The following is a 16,774-nucleotide window of genomic DNA, read 5'->3' as shown; positions in this document are numbered from 1 at the left end:
GGTGACTATATTTCTCAGAACTCAGTTTATATAAGTTTAAAAAAAATACCAAAGGTTTTATTTTTTCTGATAATAATGAGACATTTGAACTTTACATATCACAATTTTTTTTAAATAAAAGGTGCCAAAGCTCATTTCTTGTCGAAACTCAAAACCAGAACATTTAAAAAAGTATTTTTTTAACAACTAATTTTTATTAAAAAAATTTTTAAATTAAATTAAATTGTTTGTATAAAAAAAAAATTAAATGCACCGCAGGCAATTTTTTCCAAAAATTACCGATATTAATAGGAAATATATGTATATAAAATGAATTAAACACGGTAAATGTAAAAATTCTTTTGAAAACGAGATAATTTACACTTTCATTTTTACAGATTTACAGCAGCGCCGCAGGCGATATTTTTGTTTTAAATATAATAATATTAATGAAATTATATTTAAAAATATTTTTATTATCGAAATTTTCTATTTAATATCGAAAATAATAGTTATGAAAGTGTTGCTTAAGATTATAATACATTGTTATCAAGTTATAATTTTAATTTTTAAACAAATTTTACGAAAATATAAGCACAATAATATAAGCAAAATAAATTTAATGAGATCCTTGTGCATGTTTCGAAGAACATATTTTTTTGAAATTTGGTTTAAAAGATGTGAGATACACCCTTAAATCTACACCTGCGTCCAATTTGTTTCGATAATTATTTTTTAAAAAAACATATGAAGAAAAAGCTCTTTCTACTAATTCGGTACTAGTTAACGGTAATAAGAATTTAAGAGCTTTTTCAGAAAGTTCTTCATATTCTTTATCGATGTTTAACCAAAAATGAATTAGATTGTTTCGTTCGAATTTCACTTGTATAGTTTTGTCACTTGATAAGTCTATTAAATTTTCTTTATCTTTTATTGATAACGATGAAGCTTTTTCTAAATTTTCTGCATAGAAGGGCTTTGAAATCTAATTATTATCTTTGTTTTCGGGTTTTGGAAAATACTCCATAAAATACGATATTAATCCTGTTAAATGAACTATTATATGTTCTCGTAAATCTTGAGACAAGCTAACCTTATTCTCAACAAAAAAAGTATGTAGAGTTTCGAATACTTCCGATTGATTGTTTTCGATACACTGTTTCCAAAAATCTAATTTATTAATCATACTTTCAATTTTATCTTTAACATTAAAGATCGTCATCGAGCTTTTCTGAAAATTTACATTTAGGAAAAATACAATAGTTTAAATGATATTTTTATGACTGATTTTTTTTACTTTTTATTTCCGCCATTACTGATTATTTTTTCGCGTACCACAGGTTGTGAACCGCTGCTCTAGTTAATTTTATGAGTTAAAAAGGTTCACGACTTAGATCCTCAAAATTAATCGACTTATCGCTCACCTTTAGAAAACTCTATTTTTATCGCATTTAATAATAAATTGTATATGTAGCAATGCATATGTATATAGATTTTTAATTTCACCAAAATAAATCGCACTTTTACACAATATTATTAACTAATATCAAAGAAAGAGAATATTATATTTGCCATTTAAATAAAAATCCCTTGAGGGCCCGTATCATAGCAAGAATATATTTATTTATAAAAAACAAGAAAGAAACATTGATTTCAAAAGCACCCAATTTCTATGTAGTACTTTCACTAAACTAAATGTCTATGAAACTCAATTTGACAGTTGCGAAACGTCCACTTGCTGGTCAAACACAAACCTAACCTAATAATTATGGTTCAAGTCCAAAATACAAACTAAATCAACTCATCTTTCAGGGGAACATAAGCGAAAGAATAAGTACATACAGCATCGCATCTTACATATTTCTCTATAGTTTGTTTTAAAAATATGATAACTATCCTTACCCATATTACTATTGACTTTTAATATAAGAGAGCTGATCAAAGTATATTTAATAAGAGAGCGCAAAAACAATTATCACTTCTTAGAAGGCAATAAAATGTGAATTGCGAATTTTTGCCTTCTAAGAAGGGATAATATAATTGTTTTTTGCGTTCTCCTATTGATCAAAATTCGGTTTAGATGTGTTTTATTCGATTAATATTTGTAATATTGTTATAAAAAGTAGCAATATAATCGTTTTCATGGCACAATATTATTTCTTTTGCTCTGGACTAAACAGGGAACACATTGAATTTGTCAAAAATAAATATTTATCATTCAATAAAATACTATGAATTTTAATGAAAGGAAAATATTAAAAAAACGACCCCTGACGCTGACTAAATTTACCTACCATATGCAGTTTTAGATGAAATTGGAGATTACAAACACAAACGATAAAAAATGTTAATAATGTAAAAAAACGATAAAACATGACTTATTATCAGGTTAATATTATGAGTAGATATTTTTAATGACAATTAAAATATTAAAATATGCAACGGTGGTTAATTTTTATATTTATTTCCGTAATAGAAAGGGTTTACTCGTATTTATTATTATTTATTTAAGAGATTAAATTACGATTAAATTACAGGGCTTCATGATAAAAAATGGTGGGTAAAATTGTCCACTTTGAAAACTTATGGTTTATAGGTAAAAATATTATGAATATAAATAAAACATATTACACATTCGATTAAACATGTAAGTCCCTATGTAACAGATTGACATATATGTATGCTTAACCGAATGTGTAATACGATATTATGAAACCTTTTTTAATATATTGACACAAGCACAATAAATTCAATGACCTGATCCTATACACAATATAATTAATATCGGTCGGCTGGCGCGAGAGCATATGGAGCACAGAAATTATACCTGAGCTGAAAAAATCTTCAATACATTGTCGTTTACATAGAGGTTCTTGACCTAGGGTCGCCGGCAAGTTCCCCTGCATTTCAAAGAATGCGTGCATACAACAGATATTCTATGGTTAGAGATTATGATTTTATAATTACGGACCATGAATCATATTGCTACATTTTAAAGAGCTGAAGGGATACTTTATTAATTTGCAAACATATCGAGATTTTGAAATTTAATATGCATACGAAATTACTCAGTTATATTCTATCAATCAGCCAGACTTACGGATCGCAATTAACAAGATAGTGTTTTGAACGAATCACAAATAGGAACAATATATAACTGAAATCGCTCATTGAGTAACAAAATATGTTTGTTGTATATGTACTTGAATGTTGTATTTTTAAATTATACTTATTTTTTAGCATTAACAGCTCTCGAAAGAACTCAAAAGTATCTTAATACCACGATTTGAAAATATACGTTAATAAAAAAAATATGCGGCTTTATCTTGTTTTATATTTATTTGGAAAGGCTTTATTTTAATCTCAACACATCAGATTTTAAAAGATTATTAAAAAAAATGCTCTAATTACACCATTTTCTGATTAATAATTACTTCTGATATTCAATTCTCATTATTCCTATTTTTGGACTCTAACATACCAAACGTATTTTATTACTCGTATATATAATAGATACTAGAAAATCACGTAGTCAACCCACACGCAATGTTCATCCAATTTAACGACTTTATTTCATTTCAAATGTATTGTTGTTCACTCTGATCAACAATGTAATTCGACACCTGAAACTACCCTTATATTATATATAAACTCTGAGCCACCGACATCTAACCGGTTTTCCCGAGACAGTAAAACTTTGATTAATGTATAATATTATACGCGTTCATCATACCATGTTTTCTTTACCTATTCTTTAATACAAATAATCCGTCATGTTTATTATTATAATAATAAACATTTGTATATACACTAAATCCAAATTTAGAAAAAAAAAATTTTGGCATGAATATTTGTAACGTGGTATTAACGTAAAAAATTAACCGAAAGAGTAACTTTTATAATCATCTCTAAAGTGCTCTTATTATTTTTGCGGAATTATCTTTAAAAATAATATTTTTAATAACATTTAAAAATCTTAATATCAAATTAAATTATCCTTATTGCCTTGAAGATCTTAATAACGCCACTTTGCTTCCTTAAATGTGATTTACATGCAATGAAAATCTCACATCTTAAGTAGAGCGTCTCATGAAAATTGCCGACAGCAATATTGCAAACTTTGAATAATTTTCTTTTAACTAATTTTTAATTTGATAATAAAAAAATTATGCTTTAATCGATATAAAATAATTAAAACGCTTCTCGTAAAATATTTTTATCGTACATAGAAACCATAAACCTCCAATTTAATATTCCTTCATATTATAAAAGTTCTATAAAGCGAGAATTTTACATATTTCTAAGGATTCTGTCTAGACAAATATTATTCTGCGTATTTTTACAAGTACGTATATTATAATAAATAAACAAACATATCATTCGATATATTATATATTATATTATATACATACATGCTTGAAAAAAAATTATGAATGTAAATGTTTGGTAAGGATTTTGCTTAGTAAATATCAATTCTAAGTAGCTGATAAAATGTATTTTTTATTTGCTATAAAACACAAAATGCATATGAATAAATATATATGTAATAAAAAAATGAAAGATGATCAAACTCTTTTTATTTGATTTATACTATCGGATTTATCAATTGAACCACCCTAATGAAGTGATTAAATCAAATTTTAAATTAGCCAAATATATAGACGTGAAAATCTAAATATGCTTTTAAATCATAACGGTTACAAAGCCAGTTTCAACATGTGATTTTAAAGATTTAAAATAAAAAAGGGTCTTGTTGCTAAAATGAGACACCACCGTGAGAATTTTTTTTTATAGATTAAGGCAAAGAATGCAAGTATTTAGCCTTAATATATAAAAAGACTCTCACGTATGAATCAGTTAGATTCAAAGTATACGTTTCAAGTGCATTGAGAAAGTGTCAAACGATTGACATACAAGGGTCGTTAAAAAACTATCAAACGTGCATTCTTTTCTAATAAAAAACAGAATTCCATATATGTATATATACAGGAACGCGGGCAACCAACGATCACTTCATCAGAGATTTTTTCTGACACTTCTACTGAGAATCACACTTGAACATCCACTTCAGAGTTCAAGAGCTCTCCAGCTTTGACCTACTAAGCTCGTACGATTTGACTCAATTTTAGACCATCGAAAATCGCAGAAGCTACCGCTTCGCTTTTTACATCTGCTCAAAACTTAAAAATGTCAACGACGTATTTAGTGAGTATTGGGCTAATGAACGCCTGAATATAATTAATCTTAAAAATGAGTCTTGTGGATGACTCAAACTATGCGTAAATTATCTACAAAAATATTTAATAATATCTAAAGAAGCTGGATAGATGGGTGCAGCATGATTTACACATCAAAATAATAAAAGTGTGTAATTGTCCAGCGCTGATATTATGCACTATAGATTCGTTAAATCGTGTCAATCAATTACAGCGGATGTCTACTGCAACAAATTGGACGAAATGATGTAATTGAGCAGCCGAGATTAGTTAATAAACAGGTCAATTCTCTTGCAAGGCAACACTCAGTTCCAAGCAACGACACTCAAATTGCAGAACTTGAAAACTCTTTATCACAAAACAAACATTTGATTCAAGATCAGGCATTTCATATTTAATGAGAAAAGATCTCGTGTTGTTTTGAGTTGTGACGTTATTGTAGCCGATGTGCGACATATTATTTTCAAAGTGAAAATAACACGCCTTTTTAACCGAAGCGTCTTTTTACACAATAACACTGCAAAATAGTGTTTTTTCTCATACATATGCTAACCAATAAAAATTATATACCCACCGCAGAAAAACGAGTTGTTATTAAACTATTGTTTTTTTCCTTCAGTTTTTTCCGCTCTTCATCCAGTTGTATTATTATTTAGTGCGCTAGATTACTGAGTAGTAGTGAACGACGTTATTTATTAAAAAATTATATATTTATAAGGATGTTTGCATTTTAAGTACAAGTATGTACGATTTTTAAAATAATACGTAAAATTTGTCTTATTTTAATTTTTGCATATTTATCTTAAATTTAGGCATATACATATAATACAGAAACCATACGATAGTTAAATGTTAAATATGCGTATTAACAATAACAATCTATTTTAAGGTTAACCCTGACTTTATACATACATTGTATGTACACGCTGAACGTGTCAACCAATCCTAACGACGATCGATTAGCGCTTCCGATGCAAAATTCAATGGAAAAATTTTGCTTATCCTACAATTGATTTTATTTTTATATTAAACATGGTAAATTATTTAAATTTTGCCTTCGAATGATCGACAAGTAAACTTTTAAGTACAAGTAATCTCATTAAATATCAGTAATAAAAAAAATCGTGTACGTCTAAAATCTTGTATGAAATACCATAGTATAATACACCCATACCTCGGTATACGGCCTTTCGCTATAACGGCCCTCTCTAATTAAGGCACGTTTTCGATTTACGGCCTAAAATGTTTCGCTATAACGGCAAAAAAACTTTTTTTCGATGTCGATTTTTTTTTTAAATTAAAAAATAGATTTAATTTGCATAATTTTAAAATGAAAGGTGAAGCAGCTAGCGCCGATGAGGCCGCATCTAAGGTATATCCAAACATTTTAAAGGGAATTATTGAAAGAGGGGGTCATAAACCTGAACAAGTGTTTAACGTAAATGAAACAGGGCTTTATTGGAAGCGAATGCCTGATTTCAAAAACCGAAAAATCTGCTAAGAAGTCTAAAGAACGATTAACTTTGCTACTTGGTGCAAATGCCGCGGGTGATTTTAAGCTAAAATACTTTTAATATATTTGTCCGAAAATCCAAGACCTCTTAAAAGGCTAAATAAAAATCAATTAAACGTCATATGGAGATCCAACAAGAAAGCTTGGATGACTAAAGCTACTTTAGAGGATTGGTTCAAAAATCACTTTTGCACAGAAGTGAAAAAATATTTGCGAGACAATAACTTAAGCAACATGGCTTTGCTAATTTAGGATAATGCACCAGGGCATCCTACTAATTTATCCGAACTATCTGAAGATGTCATAATTGAGTACCTTCCGAAAAATACAACAGCTCTGATCCAACTAATGGATCAGGGTGCAATAGCCACTTTTAAGGCATATTACCTACGCTGAACTTTCCGACAACTTATAAGGGAAACCGATGGTAAATCTTCAATTAAAACATTTTGGAAAAACTATAACATCAAGGATGCTGTTGACAGCATCAGTGAATCATGGAAGGAATTAAAATTAACAACAATGAACCATGTTTGGAAAAAAATATGGCCAGAATGTGTAAAAAGTACTGATGCAGAAGTTAATTGCCTTCCTGAAATTAGGCAAAACATTTTGGATCTAGCACATGATCTCGGCTTTGAAGGTTTGAACGAACGTGATGTGCTTGATCTACTTGAAGCTGATAGGGAACCCCTTTCATATAAGGAACTCATTCAGTTGCAAGCAGAACCGGCATTTGATGAAGAGACAGAGCCTGTTGTATTCAAACAGCTAACATCAAAAAAATTGTCAAAAGCTTTTTTCTATTTCGAGCAAGGAATAAACATCTTCCTTGAAAACGATCCTAACGTCGAACGTAGCGCTAAGGTTTCTCGAGGAATTAACTCAGACATTAGCTGTTATTAATCACTGAAGAACGAAAGAGACAAAAAGGCAAGGCAAACAACGTTGCACAATTTTTTTAAGCCAGGCCCATCCTTACCAGCGAAAAATGAGAACGACAGTGATCTGCAGGATACCATTTCTGCATCGTCTTCAGATTAAAGCCATTTTAAAAAAAATATGTATGTATTCATAGACATATTTTATGTAACATGAAGTTGTTTCATTTTTGTTTATGGATTATTGTTGGTTTTTGGAGTCTGTTATTATTTTATGTACAAATGTATGTATTTTTGATTTAAATGAAATAAAAAGATAAAATGCATTTTAAATGATAAACCATGTTACATATTTAACAAATTTGGAACCGATCCCATTGAATTTGTATGAATTTGTATTAGAATAATTGATTCGTTTTACGGCTTTTCGCTTTGCGGCCAAGTTTCGTGGAACGTATCTAGGCCGTAAAGCGAGGTATGGGTGTAATACAAATTTTACTAGACTCTAAATCAAAATAAAATACAGAGCACACATCAATACAAGTTGCTGGTTTATAACCATTTTCTAGTATTAAAATATATTAGATAAATTAGTAAAGAAACAAATCAGTTAAATATTTTAATTGTTGAGCTCAAGACTATTTATAACTACAATACACTCTCGATTATTCGGGCTAATGCTTGGGAGAAAAAGCACGAATATTTCTTAAATTTTTATCTGATTTTAAAATATATATAATATAATATAATATCAGTACAGATTATATATTTTTTATTTATTAATATAATCTTATGATTCTTATTTTACGCCCACATTTCATTTAATACAGTTTTTTCTTTATTGTCAATAGGTAAATGTTTATCTACTTGTTGTAAAATTAATTGGTTCGATTCTCTTTTAATTTATTTCAAATGTACATTTAACAGAATAATTAACCAAGTTTTGTAAAGATGCTTGAAATATCGTTAGAACTAGTTATAATGGCTGTATAGTCGGCGTTCATTAATAAGTCATTATTTTTAAGATAGGAATATCATTAGTATATAAAATGAAGAGGACGGCCCGAGCAGAGCAAACTAGCCTTCGGGACTTCAGCTTAAATTTTACTCGGTATCAAGAGTTCATTATTTAGCGAAACATCATAGATTTGTTCTTATAAATATAATATATATATATAGGAACATCAGGGGCTTTATATTTAGATAATTTAAAGATTAAAGTTGTGATGTTGAATGCTTTAGCAATAATAATCCTGTACTTTCTTCATGATGAAATTATCAGTAATAAGTTAATTTACAATAAATGGTATTGCATAACTATTTTTTTGTATTTCGAAATTATTTTTTACCTGCGAGATTGAACCAAGCTGTTAAAAACCAGATACATTCATTTGAGTTGTGCTAACAAAATATCATCAAATCAACTCATGGAATACATATTCACAAATATCATTAATTTTTACTTTTATTTACCAAGATATTCTATGTCAAAGCAACCATAAGAGACATTATTGAATCAATACATAAAACCACTGTATAACGTTATTAATGATGCTTTCTCTTAATAAGGATAACCTTATCGCAGCGGATTTATCATGAAAATATGCTTACATACAAACAGGGGTTGGTAAACTTTGTAAATCTCTAAGATCAGAAATATAAAAGGTAAATGAGGTACACTTATGTTTCGCAGTACAACGCGTTTTTTTTCAGAATCACACTGAAAGTTTCTTTAAATACAATCTTGAACGTTTAATAATAAAACTGTTTTATCATTTCAATTTCAATTATAAAAAAAATGTTACTCTCATTAAGGAAACATTATAATGGATCACTTATTAACAAAGTGTGTAAAAGTTTTGTATATTGCACTAATTAAAATATATTTTAATTAAATTTATTGTATTTGGGTGCAAAGCAAAATATAATGATTATTTAAAAAATCTCTGGTTAACTTTATCCTCCTTTTATGGCAAACCCCTAGGCCAGGAGTATCCAACCATTTGGATCTTCAGGGATATATATCATATTTAAGACTTGCACAAATAAAGGTGATGAAAATCTATGAATTAATACTTTTAAAATCTAATTAAATGTGTATAAAAGACATTTATTTTTGTAGAAATATTTGTGAATCATAGTTGATATTTCTTTATTCAAAGAATATCAACTATCATGTGAATTCTTGGAAAATAGTACTTTCCAAAAAATATTTGTTGTGGATGTTTTTATAATAATTTTAACGTGAAAACGTGCCTCGATTGTTTGCGTTGCCCATGACACAAGTATATGGAAACTGTCAAATTAGCACCTCCACAATTACGTCACACGTCTCGCAATTAAATATGAGCAGATAGAAGAGCCGTGGTTCAGTGCAGCCTCAGACCACATCGCGCCAAGATGAATCCAACTGTAAGTCGTCATAATTGCGCTACCCCTGATTTTATTGATCGACATAATAGTATGTTCTAAGCGACACTTCATTTATATTCCATACACAACGCACGATGTGAATGCACCTTTATGATTGTAGAGTGTTGCTTCAGCGATATCTTATTTTGCATTCCATCCGTGCTTTTGGCCAAGCGTTGCATTAATGCGTTTACAAGTATTGTTTTCAAACTTATACTGACCAACTGGCTACGCAATCAACCCTTCATTGTTACAACTTTAATATTGAATCAGCCATGGTCACAAACGCACTGTGAATATTAGTACAATATTGTTCAATTAAACCCACGCGACAGAATATTTTTATTATGGTGTAGGAGTGCAATATTGTTTTATTACACTACAAGTTAGTTAATGAGCTAATTTAATTATGTCAGTGTACAAAACTACAATAATTAAAAGTTCCACTGAAATATATCTACATATGTAGAACTATATAATATAATTAGCATATATAGACTTTATGTTTGATTTTTTACCTATGTATATTTTACACAATTATTATAATTGGAATAAATGAAAATGATAAATATAAAACATATTCAAAGCATATATGTTTGTAGCAAAACTTAAGTGCAATTAATACTTTTTAGCGAAATGTGCTAAAAATCTATTCCTTGAGTATAGTCGTACGAATAGTCAGATACAGTGGCCCAGATCAGTGGCGTAGCTATAGAGGGCGCCCCGGGCGGCACTTGCTTGGGGGCGGCATATTCGCGATGGGATCATCTAGTGTGGTTTTTAACCCTGAATTCACTAAAATATATATAAATTCACGAATAACAAGAGCTTAATAATAATCAATTTATTATTTTGCAAAAAATGTATGGGAGGCGGCACATAGCTACGCCACTGGCCCAGATATAACAAACTTTTTTTTTTAATTTAAAACACGACGAAGTTTTTTAAAATCATGTACTACATATTGTCGATTCTCACTTAATTTATCAACGTATTTTTTTTATTACAAATTTTAATCTGAATAGTTGATTAATTTTGGAAAAAAAGTTAGAGGTCTACGTATTTTACATATAATCGTGAATATTAGAGGAACACTAAATGGCAAGGTCAGGTTATTGAGTAGTGGAAGTATGAGAGATGTCGATATCCATCCGGCATACAGCAATACAAAATTAGTACTTATTATATACTACAGAATCGACTTTTTAGTGTGTTACTTCTCGGATCATGAGGAATATTGTTGAAAAATAGTAAAAATATATTCATATTTTAAAGTCTGTCTCTAATATTCTCAACAATTTATGTTGGTAATATTAGAGACAGACACAAAATATTTTTTTGTAAAAACATATTATATGTATAGATTACAACAGTCTGGTTAATTATTTGTTTTTAAAAAGTATAAGAACTTAAATCGTATATAAAAAATACTGATTGCTATGTATATAGTGCATAATGTATTTTTATCCCATTTTTACTTATTATAAGATTTTTTGTGTCAGCTTAGCTTTATCAATATTTATTGCCACGTTTTTTCTACAATAATATTTATTTTAGTAGTGTGCTATGCAATGAGCTATGGCTTATCTATTTGAGTTTTGAGCTTTGGAAAATGTTGAGATCTTATTGTTATTAAGATGTTACAAATGCCCTTCTCGTGACCTTTCTGTCAAACCTAACAAAACATTATTTACATCCATATGCTTCTATTATATCAGTATTATTAGAATTTCACATATGATCAATTTTGCTTGTTTTGCTCATCGCCTGAAATAACTCGTCCAAAATCACTTCCTCATTAATTATTATATCTACCTCTTCGCATAAAACATTTTAAGGAAAATTTGACACAATTCTAATTGAATAATGTATCTAAAACAGCAGCATACTTTTTGATACAAATGTAAGAAATTTAAATTGAAAATATTAATATATCATTACATTTGACAAATTTAGGTGATGTTTAATCTTTTAACTTTATACATACCTATGTATATAAAAACAATGTTATTACAATCAATACTTGATACGTATTTTGCAGAGTATAAATTATTCATTGTAAAGTTCCACTTATCATCTTTGGTTATGTGTAAAATGTGACGTATGTACGATATGTGCTAATTTTATTATAGTGCAAATGTTATATTTAGCATTTACCACGAAAAGCCTCTAAATATTTGTCGTTGAGACTTTTACGCAGTGGTCCAAAAGTCATAATCGGTTATTGTATAATTAAAAAACATTATATTTACTGCTGTAATATGGCTAAGATTAAACTATTTTGTCACCAATATTAAATTTATATCTATCACTATGTTGGTGTTAGAAGATTATTAACAACAGATTTGCAATTAGTGCATAACCTTACAGTAACATGTAATTCCATAAATAATATATAATAACTATTCTTAAATATGATCAAATCTACTATAACGAAATGAACTCTAGCATTAAATTTAATACATGCTCATTTGCCTTACATAAATAGTAAAGAAAAGAGATGTTATATAATAGTATCATATTTCGCAGATCTTGTTAATGAACCTGTGCATCGCTGTAGTAGCTTATGCAGTACCTTTGAGTCTTAGTGATTCTGCAGAAAGATTCAACGGTCTGTACGACAAAGAAGAATACAATTCTAACGAAGAAGATTCACTACAAGCTGCACCTCAAAACATTACCAATACTACAGCGCAAAATCTGTAATTTATTATTTAAATACACTAAAGCTAGATTATTTTCCTTCGATACAAAACTTATGTTTTTTTATTATAGATACATCATCAGAGCGATTGTTTATGAAATTGGAATATTAACTGATATCGGCGAGAACGACACCAGCAGCAACGACACCCTCGTGTAAGTGCTATATAGATTTGAATCTTCTTTATATTTTTTTTGTACTATAAACAATACAGATAATTATTGTCTGATCTATGATTCTCCTTTCAACATACAATAGTAATAGAAAATATATTATTTCAAGCACGCTGCTTCTTATTTTTAATACTATGTCTTCTGAGACAGCACAGTATTTTTTTGAGGCAAATGAAACAAACTTGACGATCGTAGCCTCCAGTTTTTCACTCTTCATTTAAAGTACCATTCTATAAAATATTATATTTTGGTTGGCTTTGCTTATAATTTCTTTAATTGCTCTTTTAGTTATAATTTTATTTCGTAACAGTCGTAAGCTCAATACATTACAACTGGGAAAATCCGTAACTTGGTAAGTCAATCAAACATAATGATTACCTACAAGTAAGTATTAACCACTAGGCTGAGAATAATAGCGTATTTTTATAAATAAAAACTGAATTCTGCTGCAGTGACTCGAACCCACGACCTGAGATACTAGTCTTAGATCTTACGAACTACGCAATTCCGAACATAAACTTATTTAACACTCACCCTATTTGCGCACTAATGACAACCGAATCGTACAATAGACAAAAATAGACTGTTAACACTCCGTTAGTAGCGCCTCTGGAGCCACCAATGGCACGCACCTGTAAGATCCACGACTGAAAATCAATCATTTAGTGACAAATACGTATACTTTTGTTTAAATCAGATGTATTCATATAAAACTTTTATTTAAAATAAAATTAACTTAAAAAATATTGCACAAAAATTACTTTGAAAACGAGAGATGCTATATGAGGTTTCGCCGCTACTACCAATCTCGGATTGATCTCCTTCATATCTTATAGAATCTGTGATATTCAGTCCAACATATGATACCAAAATAATGTACAACATTCAAAATGACTTCACTAAATAAATGCACATGTGTAATATAAAAATATATAACAAAATTTAAATATTTGAGAAAATTTACTTATTTGGTGGCAAGGATCCACCAGCTTTAAACGAACGTACCGTGCAACACTCAGAGGAAACTATTGCAGTGGCATGTAGCACTCTTCCAAGTAGGAAGATAGAAGAGGGGAGGACTCCACCAAACATAAACTCATGAAGTGAACTTGGATCTCTCAAATCTAGCGCCACTGACGGAATGTTAAAAAACATATTAGCGTTTCATTTATTAACTATACTTCTTCATAAAATTAATTTTCAATATATGTATCATCAAATTATGTATGTATAAAATATGTACAGTTATACAAAACTAAACACTTAATTAAATATTTCAGAAATGAGCAAGTGGACTTGACATTCTTCAATCCTGACAAAAACGGCTCCGTGATAAACTTAGGAAACATTCCCCTACCTGTACAAACCAATATTAGCGGAAAAGTGTATACAGGCATCGCGCCCTTTGATCTAGGATCAATCTCGAATCCCAGCTTGAATACTCTAAATTCTTCAGATGGTTTCTTACCAGGTAAATAATATACAACCGACATAGCGCACATTATAAGCTTATTTATTTGATTATGGATTCAGAAAATAGTTAAATTAATAAATAGTGAGTCACATATATTCGTACAAAAATAAATATATGCGTTACTATTATTAATACTTTTTTGATCAAGAGTAAGATAGAATTATAAAATATTTAAGTTGACCCTCACATTTAATTTATTATGTGTATTAGAATTTTGTAAAAATATTTATATTTTCTACTTGAACTATATGAGTACAATTACTTGGATTTTAATATATTCAAAGCGTACACAGAATCAATAATGTAGACGTAAACAAATAAAATGCTTAGACTTTTTACTTAAAATCAAATTAACTTTAAAAAATGTATGTATTAGAAAGGAACTAATAATACATCAGCTAATTAATTTACATATAAATTAAGTTATTCTATATTATTATCAAAAATCTTGTTGTACCATGAAATTATTTTATATATATATAGATTATCTACTAGCCTTTTATAATAAAATTAAAGTAAGTAAAACATGTATTAAACTTATGTAAGATTTAAAATGAAAAATTTATATTTTTATGAACGGATGCTCATTACATTTTCACACTACATTGTTAAACAATAAATGTATACTAAATTAACCTATTGCATATAACATACAGACATTATATAATTACAAAGGATAATATTTTCATTAAATTTATAATTTCAGATACTTTTACTGACAATTTACAAAATTTGATTCCTGCCGAACTGCAAGATTCTTTAAATGTGAGCAGCAATTTTACTTTGGATCCATTGAATTCTACATCCGGCGCTATAATACCTCCTTTGATTCAAGTTAACTCACCATTCGAGCCTCTACCGCTAATGTTAACAAATCGCTCATTTTTCATATCAAGTTAAATTGTGTATTACAACCTAAACAATAAATATGATCCAATAATCAAAACATATTCAATTCTTATATTCAACTATTACAAAAACTTATCAAGATATTAACTTCTAATAGATTAATATTGTAAAAAAATGTAAACATCTTCAAGTTTCTTGGAAGAAGGCAATTTAAAATATGACAAAATGAAAATAAATCATTGAAATAATATCTTAAAATACAATTATATTGTTTTTGTCTTATTTAGAATAAAACTATAGTAGCAAATATTTCATTTATATACTTGCTTCTAATGTTTGTTCTCGCCGTCTTGCTTTCATTTAGCTTTAAAAATATAATTTTGCTCAATTCCTCAGGTATTATTTCTTCATTTATAATGTATAGTATACAACATTAAATATTAGTCCGTCAAAATAATCATACCTTTGAGTTTCTTTACTTTTCCCTCTTCCTTAGTCAAATATTTGTGTTTCTAGCCCCTCATTTTCAGTTACTACGTCTTCTTTAAACTTAGCCGGCAATTTGATTACGATCAATATATCAATATCGACGTGTCTGTGACCTGTTCTTGATAACATATTTTGAGAGAGTGCATGTTTGGAGCGATACAAGATACATAAGTACATTATAATGCTAAGATTTATAAAAAAAATAAATAAAATATATACAGCTGTCTGAGATATAAAAGAGCAATAAGATTTTTCTAAAAAATTTGAACACCCGGAATTTCACTGTCGCACGAGTCTAAGATGCTTCCGAGAGGATACCTCCTCCATTCGCTACTCTATTGAGCTACCTCATTAGAGGACCAACAAGTAATCTCCGCTGCCTCGTCCTCCAGACAAATTGTCGCAATATAGTATATTACTTTAAAAACAGAATTGTCAGAATTATTAATTAAAATCATTATAAAACAAAGAATCCCGAAAAACATCGTTGAAGACAAGCAATCACTGTACTAGTGACCCTCGATGTAAAAAATCTGTAAGCATTACAGTTTGCTACCCATTCTAATTTATTATTGAATTTCTGCTACTATCGAATGATGTTGATCTGTTCTCAACCGGAATAGACGTATTGTGGTGGTAACAATTTTTAATCATTGTATATGCTCTATTATATTTTTTTACTAATTTATTATTATCTAAATATTATATAATTGAGTTCAAAAGATGAATTTGTTTGGAGTTTGTGAGTTTTAGTAGTACATTATTTTTCTCAAATTCATTCTTGCATTTGGTTTTATTTTTAGATATTTATTTTTTAATTATAACATGCATAATAAAACTTAATTATTTACTGTTACACAGGGTGATAAATAAAAATATTGAAAAATAATATTTAAGTTTATTAGATTTTAAACATTTCACACACAAAAATATAAAAATCGAAACTACATTGTTGATGGAATATAAATGTATAAAAATATATATATGTACATCCATATAAATAAAAAAACAATCATAGTAACATTTTTAATTTTTTTAAATAAAAAAAGTTTGTAAAACACTAACATAATAATTGTTATTGCAA

The 16,774-nt window shown here is 28.7% G+C and overlaps 1 protein-coding gene across 1 annotated transcript; it reads left to right on the top strand.

Annotated features, from left to right (window-relative positions):
• The first annotated feature begins 9,867 nt into the window (after positions 1 to 9,867).
• Positions 9,868 to 15,661, top strand: LOC148234102 (uncharacterized). The gene is made up of 5 exons (XM_088188290.1): positions 9,868 to 10,001; positions 12,531 to 12,703; positions 12,777 to 12,860; positions 14,159 to 14,349; positions 15,059 to 15,661. The coding sequence occupies exons 1-5, from the start codon at positions 9,990 to 9,992 to the stop codon at positions 15,250 to 15,252; spliced, it is 654 nt and encodes a 217-aa protein (XP_088044416.1). The 5' UTR covers positions 9,868 to 9,989; the 3' UTR covers positions 15,253 to 15,661.
• The last annotated feature ends 1,113 nt before the right edge of the window (positions 15,662 to 16,774 follow it).

This window comes from Plectrocnemia conspersa, unplaced genomic scaffold (assembly GCF_051122295.1).
Source record: "Plectrocnemia conspersa isolate PC_06_02 unplaced genomic scaffold, ASM5112229v1 ptg000006l, whole genome shotgun sequence".
NCBI classification, from domain to species: Eukaryota; Metazoa; Arthropoda; class Insecta; order Trichoptera; family Polycentropodidae; genus Plectrocnemia; species Plectrocnemia conspersa.
Note: the sequence above shows the minus strand (reverse complement) of the source record. Positions and strands in the feature narration are given on the sequence as shown.